General features: G+C 27.4%; 1 protein-coding gene and 1 long non-coding RNA gene across 2 annotated transcripts; one reads left to right on the top strand and one right to left on the bottom strand.

Moving 5' to 3' along the window:
- Window positions 1–1,130: 1,130 nt before the first annotated feature.
- Window positions 1,131–9,722, bottom strand: LOC111036021 (beta-glucuronidase-like). The gene is made up of 12 exons (XM_022317894.1): window positions 9,355–9,722; window positions 7,613–7,795; window positions 6,088–6,263; window positions 5,849–5,994; window positions 5,437–5,627; window positions 5,198–5,335; window positions 4,442–4,614; window positions 3,657–3,800; window positions 3,352–3,436; window positions 2,971–3,147; window positions 1,547–1,688; window positions 1,131–1,479 (listed from the first exon to the last, which is right to left on the bottom strand). Exons 1-12 carry the CDS (start codon window positions 9,556–9,558, stop codon window positions 1,331–1,333), a joined length of 1,908 nt encoding a protein of 635 aa, XP_022173586.1. The 5' UTR covers window positions 9,559–9,722; the 3' UTR covers window positions 1,131–1,330.
- Window positions 9,723–12,194: 2,472 nt separating this feature from the next.
- On the top strand, window positions 12,195–14,717 carry LOC111036020. The gene is made up of 3 exons (XR_002604697.1): window positions 12,195–14,137; window positions 14,226–14,416; window positions 14,494–14,717. It is a non-coding gene; the product is annotated as an uncharacterized LOC111036020 (long non-coding RNA).
- The last annotated feature ends 2,971 nt before the right edge of the window (window positions 14,718–17,688 follow it).

The following is a 17,688-nucleotide window of genomic DNA, read 5'->3' as shown; positions in this document are numbered from 1 at the left end:
GAAACTCTGTTAATATTATGCTATTATTTTATCTATTATTATTTATCTTAATATATAAAAATCACGCGTACCACGAGTTTACGTGCAATACACTCCAAAACTACTTAACCGATTTTGATAAGATTATGCTCAATGTGTGTGATTTGGTCCAACTTAAAATACATATGAAAGTTGTTATCTCAATAAGTGGCCCTTAATATTTCTATTGAACATTTAAGAAAGGATTTTGAGATTTAAGATGGAAATGTTTGTTTATACAATGTTACTATTGGCTTCAGCTTACAGATTATAATACTATAATAGTAGTAAGAATAAATAGTATTTATTGTCATTGGATATTCGGTAGATGAGGTAAAAGCATGCATTAAATCTTCGCTTGTATGATTTCGAATTAAGAAATTATATCTTACAACAAATATGAGTTGAATGTAGCTTATATGGGTACTATATTGCTTGTTGCTTATATGGGTACTCAAAAACTACTTATTCAATTTTGTGAAAATTTCAAATCGTTCTTGGAGATATCAGGAAAATCTAGAGAGAATAATTTTAACTACGTTCGAATTATATATCAATTGCTATTTTAAATCCGATTGGTATTTTAATAAATGTATATTATCATTAAAAAAGAAAAAAAATTATACGAATAACAATCCTATTTATGTTTTCAAAAATATTGTTTCTGATGACATCAATGTACGTAAGAATAATATCTTTAAAATAAAACTATTGTTTAGTTAGTAGGAACTAAAATGAATTCCGATTAAAGACATAGTTACTACGTATCAAAACGCATATTTATTACGGAATTAGTTTCTTAATTTGTTTATACATCAATAATAAAAACTTTTACTATATAGTAGTGTTGTATAAACAAGTTAGGAAAGCTTACTCTGCTAGCGGTATCGGTTTCTAAACGTATTTTTATTCAACTGTTGACTATACTGCAGTATAGGCACTATACTTTATACTTCCATATTACACGTTTAAAAATTAATATATTTATCAATAGTATTTATCTACAATCGTAACTATGTACTGGTAAGTATCGGAAGGACGGACAGACGAACTCAGCGGGGATATAAGGTGCTCCAAACTTATGTTTAGGAACTTAAAACTAACTACAGAAATATATGAGCTACTATTTATTTGTGTTTTAAATACAGAATAATTAGTTGTATACATCCTACAACCACCTACGCATTAACAATAGCTTATCTAATAAAAACGTACATCTTAAATATTTTAGAGAAAATAAATATGCGACATAAATCATAATATACTATCGAATTCGTTACATAATTATCTACGTACTTTTTTTATAAAACATTTACACACAATAATAATTTAGAGATTGATTCTGAGATGGAGAGTTGCTTTTGAATGCATTATAACGTTCTTTGACCACGTATGCAGCCATCTTCGGTTGTCGTTCTCTGGTAAATAATCCTTTTACACATAACCCCGGTCTTATATACTCTAATAACGAAAAAAATAAGGCTTAGTGACTAGTATGATAACAAGGTTTTTTTTTAAATTTGTTTACCTTGTGGTGTTTTAAAATCCGCAAAATTCCATATCATCTCTCCTAAGATTGGAATGCCATTGGCTATTAATGAATCAAAAGTTTTAAAATGTTCTTGAAGCAGAGTAACATGATAATCTTCACTCCACATTGTTTCTGGAAGCTTAAATAAGATGATAATAAAAAATACATATTATTTTAGAAAAATTTGATAATTTTTAAACAATTACTAAAGATATTTACGAAAATTTTAAATTTTTTTACCTAGCACATTTTTCTAGGCATGATACAACTATACAAATACTTTTAACTACTTTTTTGATTTACAGTCGAACTATTTTGATCGGTCTAGGTTATTGAAATGTTTGTATTAAGCCAAAAAAAAAAATGAAAATGTAATACAAAGTGTATCAGAAGTTGTTATTCGACAATAAAAAAATATTGAAAAATGCATAGTGACAATTCTTTTTATACGCTTTTTTAATTTTTTAAAATTGGTAAAAATTAATTAATTTAATAGTTCAAATATTTTCAAAAGTTATGTATCCCCACATCAAAAAGTTGTAACCATATTACTCAAAAAATCAGTATATAGATGTAGATTATTTAGTCTCTGACAAAGGTTTTTATAATTAAATAAGGCCCGTATAAAATTCGTGTACTATAGTTGGCCCACTTGTCGAACATCGATATACCGAATACTTTAAGGCAGCCTCTTCATAGTATTTACACCATTGTCCATTATACATTTATTTAGTACGTATCACGTAGTATCGACTTATAAGTTAAAAGTTCATAGAAATTATTATATGATAAACTATCATAATTATTCATAATATAATAAAATTAATGTAATTTTTTTGGCAAAAATGAGCTCAACTTAGTGTATTATTACTAAAAGAAAAATAACACTAATAATAATACAGATAAATTAGAAAATATGTTCGAAAATAAAGGCTAATAATTATAAATATTATTATTAACTGTGTATAATAATATACAGAACAACGATACACCAAGTATTATTAGGATATCGCCAAGTATAATAATCTATAAAAATAGTTTTACAAAACTGTAAAATATATGTACCTAATATTTGATCTAGTATTTATATTGTATTATGCTTGGATTATTTTTACAAATTATTATTGATAATTTAATATAAATTACTATAATTTTCAAATCACCATAGCTCCCATATCTTCCAAACCCATTATCATGAACCTATTATCCTTACTCCTTAGTACACAAATCTAAAAAAACTCAAAAACCACTTGTTAGAATTTCGATTTTCAGAAAAAGTATCAGTTAATAATTTACAGTAAAAGGGAGGGTGGGCATGCTTGGTGAATTTCTAAGTATAAAACTAATAATTTTAGTTGGTCAAAATTATATTTTTTCATTTAAAATACTATTCTTAGAAGAATAATATAATGAATTCATACCGAATGTAACCCAGGAATTGCTCCAGCACCATACTCGGTTAACAGTATAGGTTTCTTGAATTTTTTTGTAAATGCTTCAAGCTCATTGTATGTTTGATATTGAATAAGCTCTAAATGACCTGAATCACTATACCAGCTGCTGTATCGGTTTAATGTTAGAACATCCATGTACTCAATCTATAATTTTCAATAGTCCTTTAATATATTTTTGTTGGATTTAACTAAATGTATGAAACTATGAAGTATTAACAGCATATGGTTAAGTTATCTAAAGTTATCTATTTAATAGCATTAAAATAAATTACTAGAGTATTGAAAAATTCATATTTGTACAAACAATTATGATTTATCTTAGGTATTTATTCCAAATATAATTTATACCGCTTTAGCATTTTGAATTTGTTGACTGTTGACAAAGGTTATTGGCCTCGATGGATCCATTTTTCGTACATGTTGGTAAAGTTCTCTTTTAAAATCAAACAAATACATTTCAAAAAAGTCTAAGGTTTTATAAGATAAAAAAAAATTATTCAATGAAGTATAACATGACATATAATTATGCCAAGCTATATGATCTATTATACGCACGTTTTTAAAACAAATAAATAAACCAATAAACAAATAAATAAAATTCAGTATGCACTATGATAAAAATTTAAATTTGTTAAATACAACTTGACACTCACTGAAAATATGGTACAGATAATTCTAAATTGTTATGTGGTTCGTTAGCTAATGACCACATAATAACACTCGGATGATTTTTGTCACGATTCACGTTTTCCGTCATAACACCTTTATGGAATTTCATTACATCTGGTCCAAATATTCTTTGAAAATATTTAAAAATTAAACAAATTATTAATTTCAGTGGCACCAAACATTATTTTTATAGTAATAGTGAAGTTAAAAATTTACATTTATATAATCATGCCCTATGAAGAATGGGAATACTCCATTATGTCTATAACAATGGTGGACTATGAATAAAATTCTGATCTGGAAAACTTTAATTTCAACGTCCCAAAAAAACAGAACTTTAGTGCAGCCCCTATAGTATATCATTTTAACATAACCATATTTTGTTAGTCTTTAGAACATGTGTAGAAGCTAATTTATAATTAGATTACCTAACTCATTCTTAGAACTTTAATTATAAATACAACATGGTTTTTTACTAAACTTATTAATCAATTTTATTTTTAATAAATCATTTTCCAACGATAATGTTGTTAAGCATATTGTTCGCTATTTCTATATAGTCATAAGTCATAATCATAACTCAAACGCTTCAATGCTTCAATCTTTTCTTCATTCAAACTGTTCAAAGAATTTCTGAGTCAAGTTTGATCGGGAGGATAATTTATTCTAATATAATTCAAGGGCAATCGTGGCCGTATCAGGGATACACACTTGTAGTGCCACTGATTAATTTACAATAGCTAGTAAGTATTTCAAAATGTATTAGTACCTCAAGTTGCATGCAGCACTTTCCACAATTACTAATATACCTTCTGAATCGGCTTGCTGTAATGTTTCTTCTGCGTATGGGTAGTGTGATGTACGAAAAGAATTAGCACCTAACCATTTTATTAAATAAAAGTCTCTGGCACTTAATGCATCATCATAACCTCTTCCTCGTATCTATATATATATAAAGTAGATATAAGTATTAGTTATTATAATATATATCTAAGTCTTGAGGCGGTTATTTTAATTAATAAGTTATAAAGGAATCATAGAACCCATACTTCAAATAAATCTAAAATGTATTAAATAATACGAGTCGTCGATGTACTTAATATCTGTGTAATATGTTTACATATTATACAAAGGACTGCTATATTTCACTATATTTGTACCTAAATATTAACATGAAAATATGTTACTATGATCATGCTGTTTTTAATTGATAACTATTTTTAAAATTATTGTCAAACATAGTTTTTTTGATTTTAGTCTAAGTATTTACTAATTTTCTATTTTTATTACCAACTAGAAATTTAAAAAAATAGTTACTTTAAAATAAAAAATTAAGTTTTTAAATCATAACTTATGATTAACCGTAATGACGTTGTGTCGTTGTAATTGATAAATTGTACTCCTTCATCAATATTAATTGTACTAAGTAGGTTACATGTACCTATTGATTTATTTATAGTCTGTTGCTTAAAATGTTCTAAGCCGATTAGTAGGTTTATGTATTAATAACATTATAATCACTAACTATAGAATCTTCGTGCTTTCCAAATCCTCTTAAATAAATCGGTTCGTTATTTAGCAATAATTCTTTTGATGTCCATTGAAGTGTTCGAACACCAATTTGCATACGATAATAATCACTATTTTCATTATTGGTCTTCACCTAAAAGACACCATTAATACTTACTAGTTAAGTTGATGTAAACATAGTATTTAGTCATTTAGGCATATTACATAAATTATATTAAATAATAGAATAGGTACCTGAAAAGTATATAGGTATGCTATGTGTTTTTTGCCAGACATAATTGGCCACCAAGGGATTACATTTGGTATTATTAACTGTCCAGAACACGTATTCGATTCGACTACTACATTCCGATTAGCATCCAAAAGTGTAATATTACATTCAGGAACACTATTTCCACAAATATCGACTTTGTAGTCAACGACTCCTGCAAAAGTCAAAATTAATTTTACACACTTTTGAAGGTAGATTAATTAATAACGATACTAATATTTGAAATAGGTAGGTATCCTATAGATATTTTATTTGGAATAATTTACAAGTATTAAATTTAATTAAAATCAACTAAATATTAAATACATTTTAGTTAGTTAAATGTTTCACAATTGTGAGTAGTAGCATTCATATATATTATCAAATATCAATTACCTTCCGAGTTATTTCCAAAACTTGTCAATACGGTGATGTCACAAACATAATCTTTTGGCGTTGTATATAAATGGACTGCTCTGTTTATACCAGAATAATCAAAGTAGTCAAACTCGTGGGAATATATTCTATAATCTTTTGGATACCTGGAGAAATTATTCGTAATTTTGTATAATCTAATATTCAAGTTACCGAACCTAATTAATTTCTAGTTTTGTATTTAGATTATATTTTGTTACTTGTACGTGTTGTTCGGGTATTTTGTATATCCTTGTGGTATAGTATCTGGTCGCAGGGTGTTATTTACAGCAACAACAATTAAATTAAGTTCACCATATTTAAGGAAGCGAGTAGCGTCACCAATAAATGGTAAATGGCCGCCTTCGTGGTCTACACATAATTGACCATTTAACCACTGTAATCATACATTATATTTTAAAAGATATATAGGTATTACGAATAAATATAAATTAAATTTAAATTATGTTAAAATAGGTAAGGGTCAAACCATAATTATGGATGTTTAAAGTTCAAAGACAAAATTGTAATATTTAAACAATATATAATTAATAATTAATATGTGGTATTACAAAAATATTAATGTAGATTTTAAACTTGTCGTAAATTATTAAATTGTACTATACATTGTAAAATATAACAATAGGTATAAGAAAATGTGTACGCAATGAAATTTTCAAAATATTTCGATTTCGTTCTAAGCTATTGCCTATTTATACCATATTACTATAATAGCAATTATATAATTTATATAAATGTACTAAAAGCTTAAACAATTTCAGTGTCTGTAAATAGCTTAAAAGGGCAGACATTTTTGAAAACAATAATATAAAAATATGTATACTAATATAAATACTTGGTGAGAATTTCAAGTACAGTCATTCAATTTTTGAATATATTCTATCATATTTCGTACCTATATATTTTAAGGGCACAAAAAAAAATAATCACTGTAAAATCAATACATTCATCTCTACACTCAAAATCTAAAATTAATGTACGTTTGGATAAGACGAAAACTTCTGAACTAATTGGCACCAAATTGTTTACACATATCCCTTGGGACTTGAGGAGTGTTTTCAACCCATGTAGGTTGCTATAGGGTGGCTCACATATGTATTTCGTTTTTTCTCAAGAAAACCGAATATTTTTTCGATTACATACATTTAATAATGTGGCTATTGGCTACTGTCGGTATGTTCGTAGCTTATATATTGAAAAACTATTGAACCGATTTTGAAGAAAATTATAGGAATTTTCTTGGAGATATCAGACAAGTCTAGACTATAGATTGAACCACGTTCAAATAGATATACCTAGTGCAATATCCAATCCAACACTGGCAGATTGTCCATCTCATTCTAATTAGTTCACAAAAGCGATGCACTGGTGCCGATTTGCCGTGAACTGAGGTAGATACACTAAAACCAAGATACCTAACCGATGTAGTGCCGTATTTTATAATTGTTAATTTTTCTTCCTGCGATGTCGGGTTATACACTTGTACAGCCATACTATATTATACTACTTAATAATACCTATGTATACAGTATACAATTTATTTAGTATACAATTATTTAAGAGAATGTGTTATTAAATATTATATACGTATAACATATACACGAAATAACTTTCGGACATTTTTGGGCAAAATATAAGATTTTTAAAATTCTTATTGATTATCATGTACAATTAGGTATCAAGATTTTCTTAAGTTGAAAATCACTACGAAATATTAGTATGTACCACAATTGACTTGAAATGCACACTTCCAAACCGCAAAAATACGTTCAGTTTATCATCAGTCCATCTTTTTGGTACATAAAACTCATATTGATACCACGACCATCCGACGTAATCTCGTATGGTTGAGTTTGTAGAAACATCATTGTAACTAGATGGAACAGGCATTTTCCAATAATCACCAAGCTAAAAAATATAGTAGGTACTATTAATTATTGTATATATTTCTAGGTACTGTATTACTGAAATATTAATTTATAAAGTATTATAAAGTATTTTCCATGTTCTCTAAAATGTTATCAGGTTAGATTTTACGTAAGTGTATATTCGAACCAGACCAATGGCGTAGCCCCGTCAGGGTGGACTCAGTATCTTCGGTATTGCTACAACCATCTCCCCCGGTAATGTCTTTAACAATAACAGAAATTCACTATGGATAATTTTGTATACGGAGTGAAAACGTTTAACGTAAGGCACTCATTAATAATTATTTTCAAAAACATTAACGTTTTTAAAAATATATCCTTTACATAATTTTAAATCCTTAAAAAACAACATGACAATATTCATTTTTAATTTCATATTCATAAGCAGAATATTATTTGGAGTATTTTTATTTATAAAAACCAAAATGTTGATGAGTATTAGTTATAGCTCATAACTTCTTTTCCTATAGTAGCGGTACCCAACTGGGGGGGGGGGGGAGTAGAGTCTGATCGGGGTAAATATAGTGATGATGTAATTACGAAAATAATTATGTTATTTTACAATGTAAATATAATAAATATAAATAGTTTTATATTGTATAATATAAAGTTATTTTGTATGTTTTATTTGTACCGCTCACAAAAAAAAAAATTCGACTAAACACTAGGTAATTTAAAAAGGGGGGGGGAATGAGATTTTAGTAAATTTACAAGGGGGACATAGAATGAAAAAGGTTGGGGACAGCTGTTCTATAGTGTCTGGTTCGAGTTGCCAAGAATCACAGTTAGTACTTGGTAATAAAATATCCAATAGGTAATATAAAGGTATCTGGTAAGTAACTTATAACTTAAAATTGAACAACTGCTCTTCCGAATATATATTTATTTATAAAATTATAGTTTATAAGTATTTAAAGATACAGTTCATAAGCTACTCGTTCAAAATTCGATTATTATACTCCGATTACTACAAAAAATACTCTGTATTCGATTAAGAATTAGAAATGCATGCTGTCATTAAAATATTAAAAATAATTTATGTAATGTATGCGTAATTTAATATTAGATACCATCATATCATATTTTACAAAGTAAAACTCCAGCTAAATGTAAATAATGTTGATTATATAATCTCAATACTATTATATGAAATTCAGAAGTAATTATCAGAGACAAAAATATTAAAACTATAAACTGCAGCGTTACCTATTAGAATAAATAACAAATATGCTATTTACTCAAATTAAAAGCAAATTCTCATTATACTAGGTACTAAAATAATTCATTACTCTAGATAGATTGAACTTTAATAGCTAAAATATACTTTCCAATTTATGACATAAGTAATATTTTGTGTGTATTTAAAAAATCTCATTAATAGGCTATAAATTTAATATTAACGTTAAGAAAAATACAACGTAACTCGAGAATTAAATTTATTTTTCAAAGAAAAACTTTTGTAATAATATGATTTTAATAAGTAAATCATACGTGTTGTAGTCACTATAGGGTATTATAAGTATTCTTGTGATGACTTACTGTTTCGAATCTCACTGCATACCATTTTTCATCAAACCCGATCAATTGGTCAGACAGTGGAGATATTTTAAAGTTCCATAGGCCATGTAGAGTACGAAGTTCGCGACTTTCACTTTCCACTGGATACAAAATATTTGCAGCTAAAGATGGCGCAACAAAAGTCACTAAAAGTAAAAACATCGCTGTTTCCGATGGTCTAACCATAGTGAAGTTTGAATTGAATATATCTGAAACTTTTATTAAGGCGCATAGTCATAAGAATGAACCTTAAACATCTGAGGTTCATTGGAACATAGTCTGTAAAACCGGTTTAAATGACAGGAGGTTTAACCATAAAACATAAAAAAACACGGGTATTAAAAAAAAATGGTAGTTTTTTTTGTACACCTACACAATTAATGCTTGTACAGCGGTTGAACTCCGAAGTCCAATTTGAATAGTAATTACATCCGTTTGTTCCGAGACAAACGTTAGTTTGTTCCGAGACAAACGTTAGTTTGTTTCAGAAAATTTGATTTATACACCTACCAATTATATCAACACAAGTGTTGTTTATTAAGTATATATTTCCGCCCACTCTGTAGGTACTTAACTATCTAACCTATAGGTACAAAGGCACAAAGGAATAAAATAATGATAAATTTAGTTTTATTATTTCTATATTAACATAAAATATATGTTTCATATAGTCATGGATGTACAAATTTAGGGGACGGGGAAATGTAACTATTTATCTAATGATTAGCATAAATTGGAGGTAGTCATAAAGTATTTTTTTGCCGAGGCAACTTATCAATACCCTTCCTGCCATAAAAAAATCTAAATTAAATATTCATGTTATATTTTTTATTTGTATAAAAAAACCACCTATTTAAATTCACAAATTATAAATTAAAATAATCAATAACCATATACTGAAAAAAACTATAATATACATTTCCCGATTATTTTAAAATCACTAAAAATTGTCTTCTCTTTAACCCCACTTCCCTCTGCGTACTACATAATTACTACTATAATAAATTTTTTGCCAAAAGTTACACTTAATGTTGAAGATTGAACCATTACATCCTCACATGTATCTAAAAAGCATGCATTCAATAGTATTTGTTTACCTATCTAATATTCAAATTATTTCAGATATATTATTATTTATTATTTTATCTGAACAAAATGTGTCTAATATTTCATGTATTAAATAATTAAATAACTAATAAGAATTAGTTATATATGCAACTAAATTCTTGTTGAGGGAGGTGTAGGAGGAAGGTATTAAAATGTTGTTCAATACAAAAACAAGAACTCATATGATTTTACCAGTTTTGGATTAGGTTTAGGTTTTCAAAAATATTAAATTTTGATTTTGGTTAATACTAAACTTAGCCTTATCTATACGATTTTCTGTTTACTTAACTTTTAAGAATTAAGTACTATAAATATAATATCAATAATAATATCACTAAAATTATAAAAAATAAACTATTAAACTCATATGAGTACCTATTTATGGGCGTTTAATTATATCATTAAATTCTAAAAATTGTAAGAATTTAAAAAAATATACAAATATAAAATGTAGGTATAAGACTATCAGAAACTAAAAAATAATAACTCTATTATTTAATCCAACTAATAGAAAAACATAGTATAAATGTCTATGTACAATGTACATAGATTCAAAAAATAAAAAAACACATTCGCTCAGCTTAGAATCTAAAATATAAACTTTTAACTAACAATTAACTAGTCATACAAAATAAAGTAAGCTTATTATAGATAAGTGGGTACTTTTTTATAGTAAAATTATTTAAAAAAACCTTTTGCCGGGTTGCATGAATAATCACTAAACATATTTTAATGAATTAGTTATACTATAGTATGTTTAAGAATATTTTTCAAAATATTCTTGTTTTCTTATAGTATGTGTAATCATTAATTGTTTTATTTGAAAACAAATAGAAAAATATTGAATAGAATAAAATTTAGTTATATTGGTAGATAGTAATGGTTTATTAGGGCTAGGATTTATATGCAATAAAAAATTGTAAGATATGTATTTTATTAATCAAAGTATGCAAAAACAACTTTTTTCATTTCTACATAATATTTTGTACATAAAAATCAGAAACTAATTTAAACAGAAACTACTTACTAATCAATGTATATTTATTATTTTTATTTAAATAAAATTATTATTTATTATAAGCAGTGGCGTAGCCAAGGGGAGGCTGAGGGGGCTGCAGCATCCCCCGAAAAAAAATCCTGGCTACACCACTGATTATAAGTACCTAGTTATTATGGCAATTGAATATTACTGTGTAAATATGTGCTTTCAAGTTTCAAGTAAGGCAATTCGACATAATATTACCCAATATTTATAGACGTTTATTACATAATTAATGCTACCATTCTATATCTTATAAAATTCGAGATTAATTCAAATCGTGGACTTACCTGACAACCAATCAATTTTAACTCAAAGAAAAAACATGTGAATTCATAGAAATATACCCTTATTCATAATAATTACATTAGTCATTGGTTCATTATTTTTGTTACTTTCACTATATGGTAAAGATATTACACACAAGCCACATTGCTACATGAGAAACAATTAAATTGAAGTTTCGCCGATATGTGACTTATTTTTAGGTGTTTTCTGTTCACTCTTCTTGACTTGTGTAAAGGAATATTAAATGTTTCAACGTGTTTAATGCAATCCCGTCTGACTGTTATGATGTACATAATATATTAGTATATTTGCCTATCATACATGAATAATTATTATAAATTAGGTTTAGCAATATTTACATAAATCATATATGCACAGTGATTTTTTTTTTTTTAGTTAAATCTTAGTTTTTTTTTTTAAAGTATTTACGTATTTTAATTTTTAAATATTTCATTTTATCTCTGGTCAGGTGACACTACTGAGGGTCTTCCTATTCGAATATTTCATAATGTCATATAAACTTTGTCATCATACTTACTGATTATTGTAAAATAGATTGTAAATATATGTAAAAAAAAAAAAAAAAATAAAATATTTCATTTTTACATAAAAATCATTTTGAACATTTAAACTCGTGTTGTACCTGCCAAACAACATCTAAGTATTTATTTTATCGTACTCTTATTTTATTATTGACTTTATACTCCAAAAAGCGATCGAAGCAGAGCATTTACCAGCAGAGATAAGTATCGAATTACAAACGCTTTACCATTACAGTAACCCACTTTTTTCCCCGGATAGAACCGACAGCAGAGGAGGATCTGTTTACTCAATGCTACTCCTCTGCAGCCATCGTTTATTAATGAATAACATTAAAGATATTTAAGCACGATACCGTACAAACGAATATACACAGTAACCCACTTAACATTTGCTATACTACAGCAGAATGCAGGTGCCTAATCGTGCACCCTTTTTTTTATTAAATTGTTATCAACCTTTGATTCAAAGTTTTTTTCCGACACTTGAAGATTGAGTTTTTAAGTCTCTATGACATAAAATCGCCGATTACACATCATCATTTTAAACTTACTGTTGTGCGTGAGCTCAGAACCAAAAGGCGCTAAATCAATTTTTCAAAAATCCATATTTTGATACACGCGTGGATCAATTGATCAATGCTCTATAATCCAAGCTCACATCCAACCTCGTAGGTCCATTATTTAAAGATTAATACAGAACTAAAAGGTGCTAAATCGATCAAATCTACACATTTGTTATTTGATAGCGATCTTAATAGCACCTTTTGGTTCTTAACAATAGGTAGTATTAAAACCTAAAGGTTCTATCTATATGATAAAATAAATTAGTGAAAACCAAAAAGTAATATCTCATATTCACTGTATCGACCACACAATAATAATATGATACTACAATGTTATTAATTATTGTACATTTTTATCAACAAAACAAAGATTGTCATGAATAACTTACAGTATTTAAAGTACCAACACCTCAAAGGGGGAAGATAAAAGTTTGGGTGGTATGGCCGTTACAAATATCCTACGTTGAAAATATCCCCGTTACAAATATCCCAACTAAAAATATCCTATGTACAAAATATCCCCAGTAATATTATCCCTTAATTCATAACAATATACATAAAAAATATTTTTTTTTAAATGACAAATAAGAACCAGTCTAACTTCTCAAAAACTATGTTAGTCATACTAACATACACACTATGTGTATATCATAGTATATAATGTATATCAGTAGAATTCAATATAATAGTCATTTATGGACTTATGGTTATCTCATGTTCGATATCTTTATACATAATATAAAGCACGGTTATCTTAAGCCATGATATAAAGCCGCGTAATCAGATACTATTAGAACCTGTAATATTAATACCTGTATTTTGTTCAAATAATAAAAATAATAATTGAAATTTTCGGCAATATATCGGAATTACACGCATTTCTCAACTTTATACAATATGCTCTCGTAAAAGTAATACTACGTTTCCTTTAATTTATATTTTAATGACTGACAGAACAAAAGAAACGTATTCAGAAATGTTTAAATGTTCAAAAACTAAAAAACCAAACCTTAATCTATGTTAATGGTTGATTTTTAAAATGCTTTTATATCAACTTTTAAAGAAGAATTTCCAAGGCGGTAATTAGAGATTGCTTTTTTCAATTTACCCGGTTAGTTTGGATGAAAATATAAAATAGTGGCCTACAGACAAAATATGGTCAAGATTCTGAATTTTCATTACAAGTTCAACTTCTTTGTTCGTTGTCATTTACACCACAAAATAAAGTAATTGAAGCCTTTGATGAGCTTATTGAATCAGAATATTATACTTAAAATGAAGAACAATTAGAATCTATAATAATGTATTTTAAAGATACGAGGATTAGACGTTCAGGGCGGAAAGACGAAGAGGAGCACATTTTAATATTGACTTGTGGAATTGTTATCAATCAGTTATTCACAAACAATCCCGTTGAATGGTGGCACCACGTCTTTAATGGATCTCTACAGGAGCTCATCATGCATCGATATGGGAATTTATCAAGTGTATCCAATTAGAGCAAGGTAAATAAAATATACAATTATATGAACAGTTATTATTTTTTAATTTTTATTTAAGTAATATTATTACAATTATGTAGGCCTTCAAGAAGCAAAAATTGAAAAATACATGTCTGATGAGCTACCCGTTAAAAAAATGAAAGTTTACGATAAGTTGGACGGACAATTAAAAGAAGTGGTTCTTAACTATGATTTATGAACATGTTACTGTACTGAACTATTGAAAAGGCATTGCGTGTAATTTTTCATTTAAAAAAATCTTTTATATGTATGTTTAATTTTAAAAATAATGTTAATTTTAAGATAGTACGGTACATTGTACAAATAAAATAAACAATTTAACTAAAATTTATAAAATTATTTGAAAAAAATAAAAATAAATATAGTATATGAATTGAAGGATAATATTACTGGAGACATTTTAAATGTAAGATATTTTTAGTTGGGATATTTGTAACAGGAATATTTTTAACGGGGGATATTTTGAGTGTGCACCATTTTAATTGAGTGGTCGTAGACGCAATAATAAAAACAAGAGTTAATACAAATGTAGAGAACTTTTACTTATTTATAAACGAGGATATTTTGAAGGGGAACCAATTAAAATCAACCATGTTATAGATATGAAAGCAGAATTGGGCGTGCGAGGAGTTGAAGGGACGTTTTTCTATTTTTAGTCTCCTACTCATTCAATAGAAAACAAATACAAATACAATGACTTCTTTTTATACTCTCAAGCATCGTTATTCTAAAATTTAGAAAATCTTGATATTTTTAATTCAACACTATTGTTTTTATTTGTGTAAAAAAGTGGTTATAATATACACAAATTACCACTATACTAGCAAAATTAATTAATGGCGTATTTTTTTATTTAAAAATATTCCTTAGTTCTTCTCTAATTTTTGAAAATTCCGGCAAGTGGCGAAACGTCCTTGAATGTTTTTAAATTTGCCAAAAAATTAAAATAATTTATTCTATTGTAATTTTTCTTAAAACGTAAAAAACTTTTTTTAAATTTATGACGATGATGAGAAAGAATATAACATTTTTATTTTATTATAAATATATGGACTATATAACAGGTAATTAATACATTTGAATTACAAGTTTACAACAAATTATCCAAAATAGAAACAAGAATATAAACATATAGAGAAATAAAAAAATTTAAAAATTTAAAATTTAAAATAAAAAGGATTATAATAGATGTATAAAGCAACAAAAGCAACAGGTAACAATTGAAAAAGATTACAAAATTCTGATATAATATGAAATTGCAAGCGGTTTAATATGAAAGGTATGGGGTCCATATTGGCATTAGACATAATCCGTTACAGGCTCATCTTACAAGTAATTGGTGGCACTCAAATCCTCATTGGGACATGAAAAGTCGTAGTGAAAAGAGAGGTGCGTTATAAAACTTAAAACTTTATAATGTATAAACGATAGTAAAATTCTAGTTATAACAACCCTTAAAAGATTTTTACACCCATTTTTCACCTGCGCGATATTAGGTACCTATAGCTTTTCTGCAGTGGAAACTGGCAGGGGCGTATTTAGAAATATCTTATGGGAGAAGGGCACAAGCAAAACATTAAAATTATATACATAGTGATAACTCATAATTTCCATCTCAAAATAACTAAATAACCAAAATACATGTGTTTGATAGAAACATAACATTTAATTATTAAGAGAGGTTAATACCTCAGTTATAAGATATTATAAAATACGGTAAATGGGGAGAGCACGGGCCCCATGTGCCCCGCTTAAATACTCCCCTGGGCAGTGGTGACGAATAGTGGAGGGTACACGGAGGTATACGGGGGAGTATTATAGCCATATAGGTACTAACTTCAAAAATGTAATATAAATAGTATAATAGGGATACAATTAAAGTAAAACATGGCTATATCTACGGATGATCATGATTTATGGGCCATGGTTGAAAACGTACAATATTATAGGTTGTTATGAATTTAACTTACACTGTAGTACTAACGGGTAATAATAAAATAAATTCCTTTAATCGCCATATTATTATCATAAAATATACCTACTTAGTAACATTATAGGCTGACTTAGCTGTCTTAGCTCAAGATCGTATTTCGCATACAATGATTAGATATATATATAATATATTATTATTATATATATTTATATCATTGAATTTAAAATTTAACAAATTTATTAGTGACTCATCTTTAAACACCTAACGTATTAATCTGTCACTGATACAAAGTACTTTCAGAGATAGACAATGTATTAATAGTTACCATGTACCTACCATATAAAGTATAACAGTAATAACTAATATGTTATATTACGTAAATAAGAAATAAAATAAATTTAAAAATAATGCAGAAATGTTTGTCATTGGCCAGGGATCGAACCACTGATGTTTATTAACTGTTGATTAAAAGCGACTAGTTTCAACTAAAATGAATTAAATAGCCATTTTTTTCGAAAACTTTTGCTGGACAAGAAATGTGAAAAAGAGATGGGGGCCCCTAATTTAACTCTCCAGCTGCACTCACGCCTACTACTGCAGTCAGTATCAGAGGGTTTAGGTTTCGTAGAGTTTATTTGGTTTCAACACATCTTTCGATCGACGATGCCATCGAACTTACAAGTGTCTTACCTATTCTGTCGAGTATCTAAATACACGATTTCTTTGTTCTCGCGGCAACAAATTAAAAAAAAACGATTAACTGTAATATACTGATAAGCGTATCCGGGATCATATGGTAAACTCTCGATTGTCCGCGGAATATGGTGGCATGGCAACCGTTTGGATAAGTGAATTCTGCGGTTAAACCGCAAAATACAGATTGCAGAAACAAAAATGCTATTATTATATAATACATTATTTAAAAATATATATGATGTAATAGATATTTAATAGTTTTAAAAGAAAATTAAATAAATACAAGTATTTTTATTCAAACGTTCATATGATTATCATTAAGCAGTTCCTTCCTTTTATTCCAGAAAACCGAAAACGGTTATTTGCCATATATTGACTATAATTCAAAAATTGTTTTAGTTAATACCATAGACCTTATACCTTAGTTAATACTTAATATTTATCTTTATTTATTCTTGTTAGATTTGTTACTTTTTTCTCTTTTACTCTGTATTCTTAATGCATTATCTAATATAAAAATCTGTACCTACTGTAATTGTCCCCTTAAGGCATTGATATATCCATAAAAAAATAAAAAAATAAAATAAAATATATACATCTATACCGTGTGTCTGTAAAATCAGGG

The sequence above is a fragment of the Myzus persicae genome, unplaced genomic scaffold (genome assembly GCF_001856785.1).
Source record: "Myzus persicae strain clone G006 unplaced genomic scaffold, MPER_G0061.0, whole genome shotgun sequence".
NCBI classification, from domain to species: domain Eukaryota; kingdom Metazoa; phylum Arthropoda; class Insecta; order Hemiptera; family Aphididae; genus Myzus; species Myzus persicae.
Note: the sequence above shows the minus strand (reverse complement) of the source record. Positions and strands in the feature narration are given on the sequence as shown.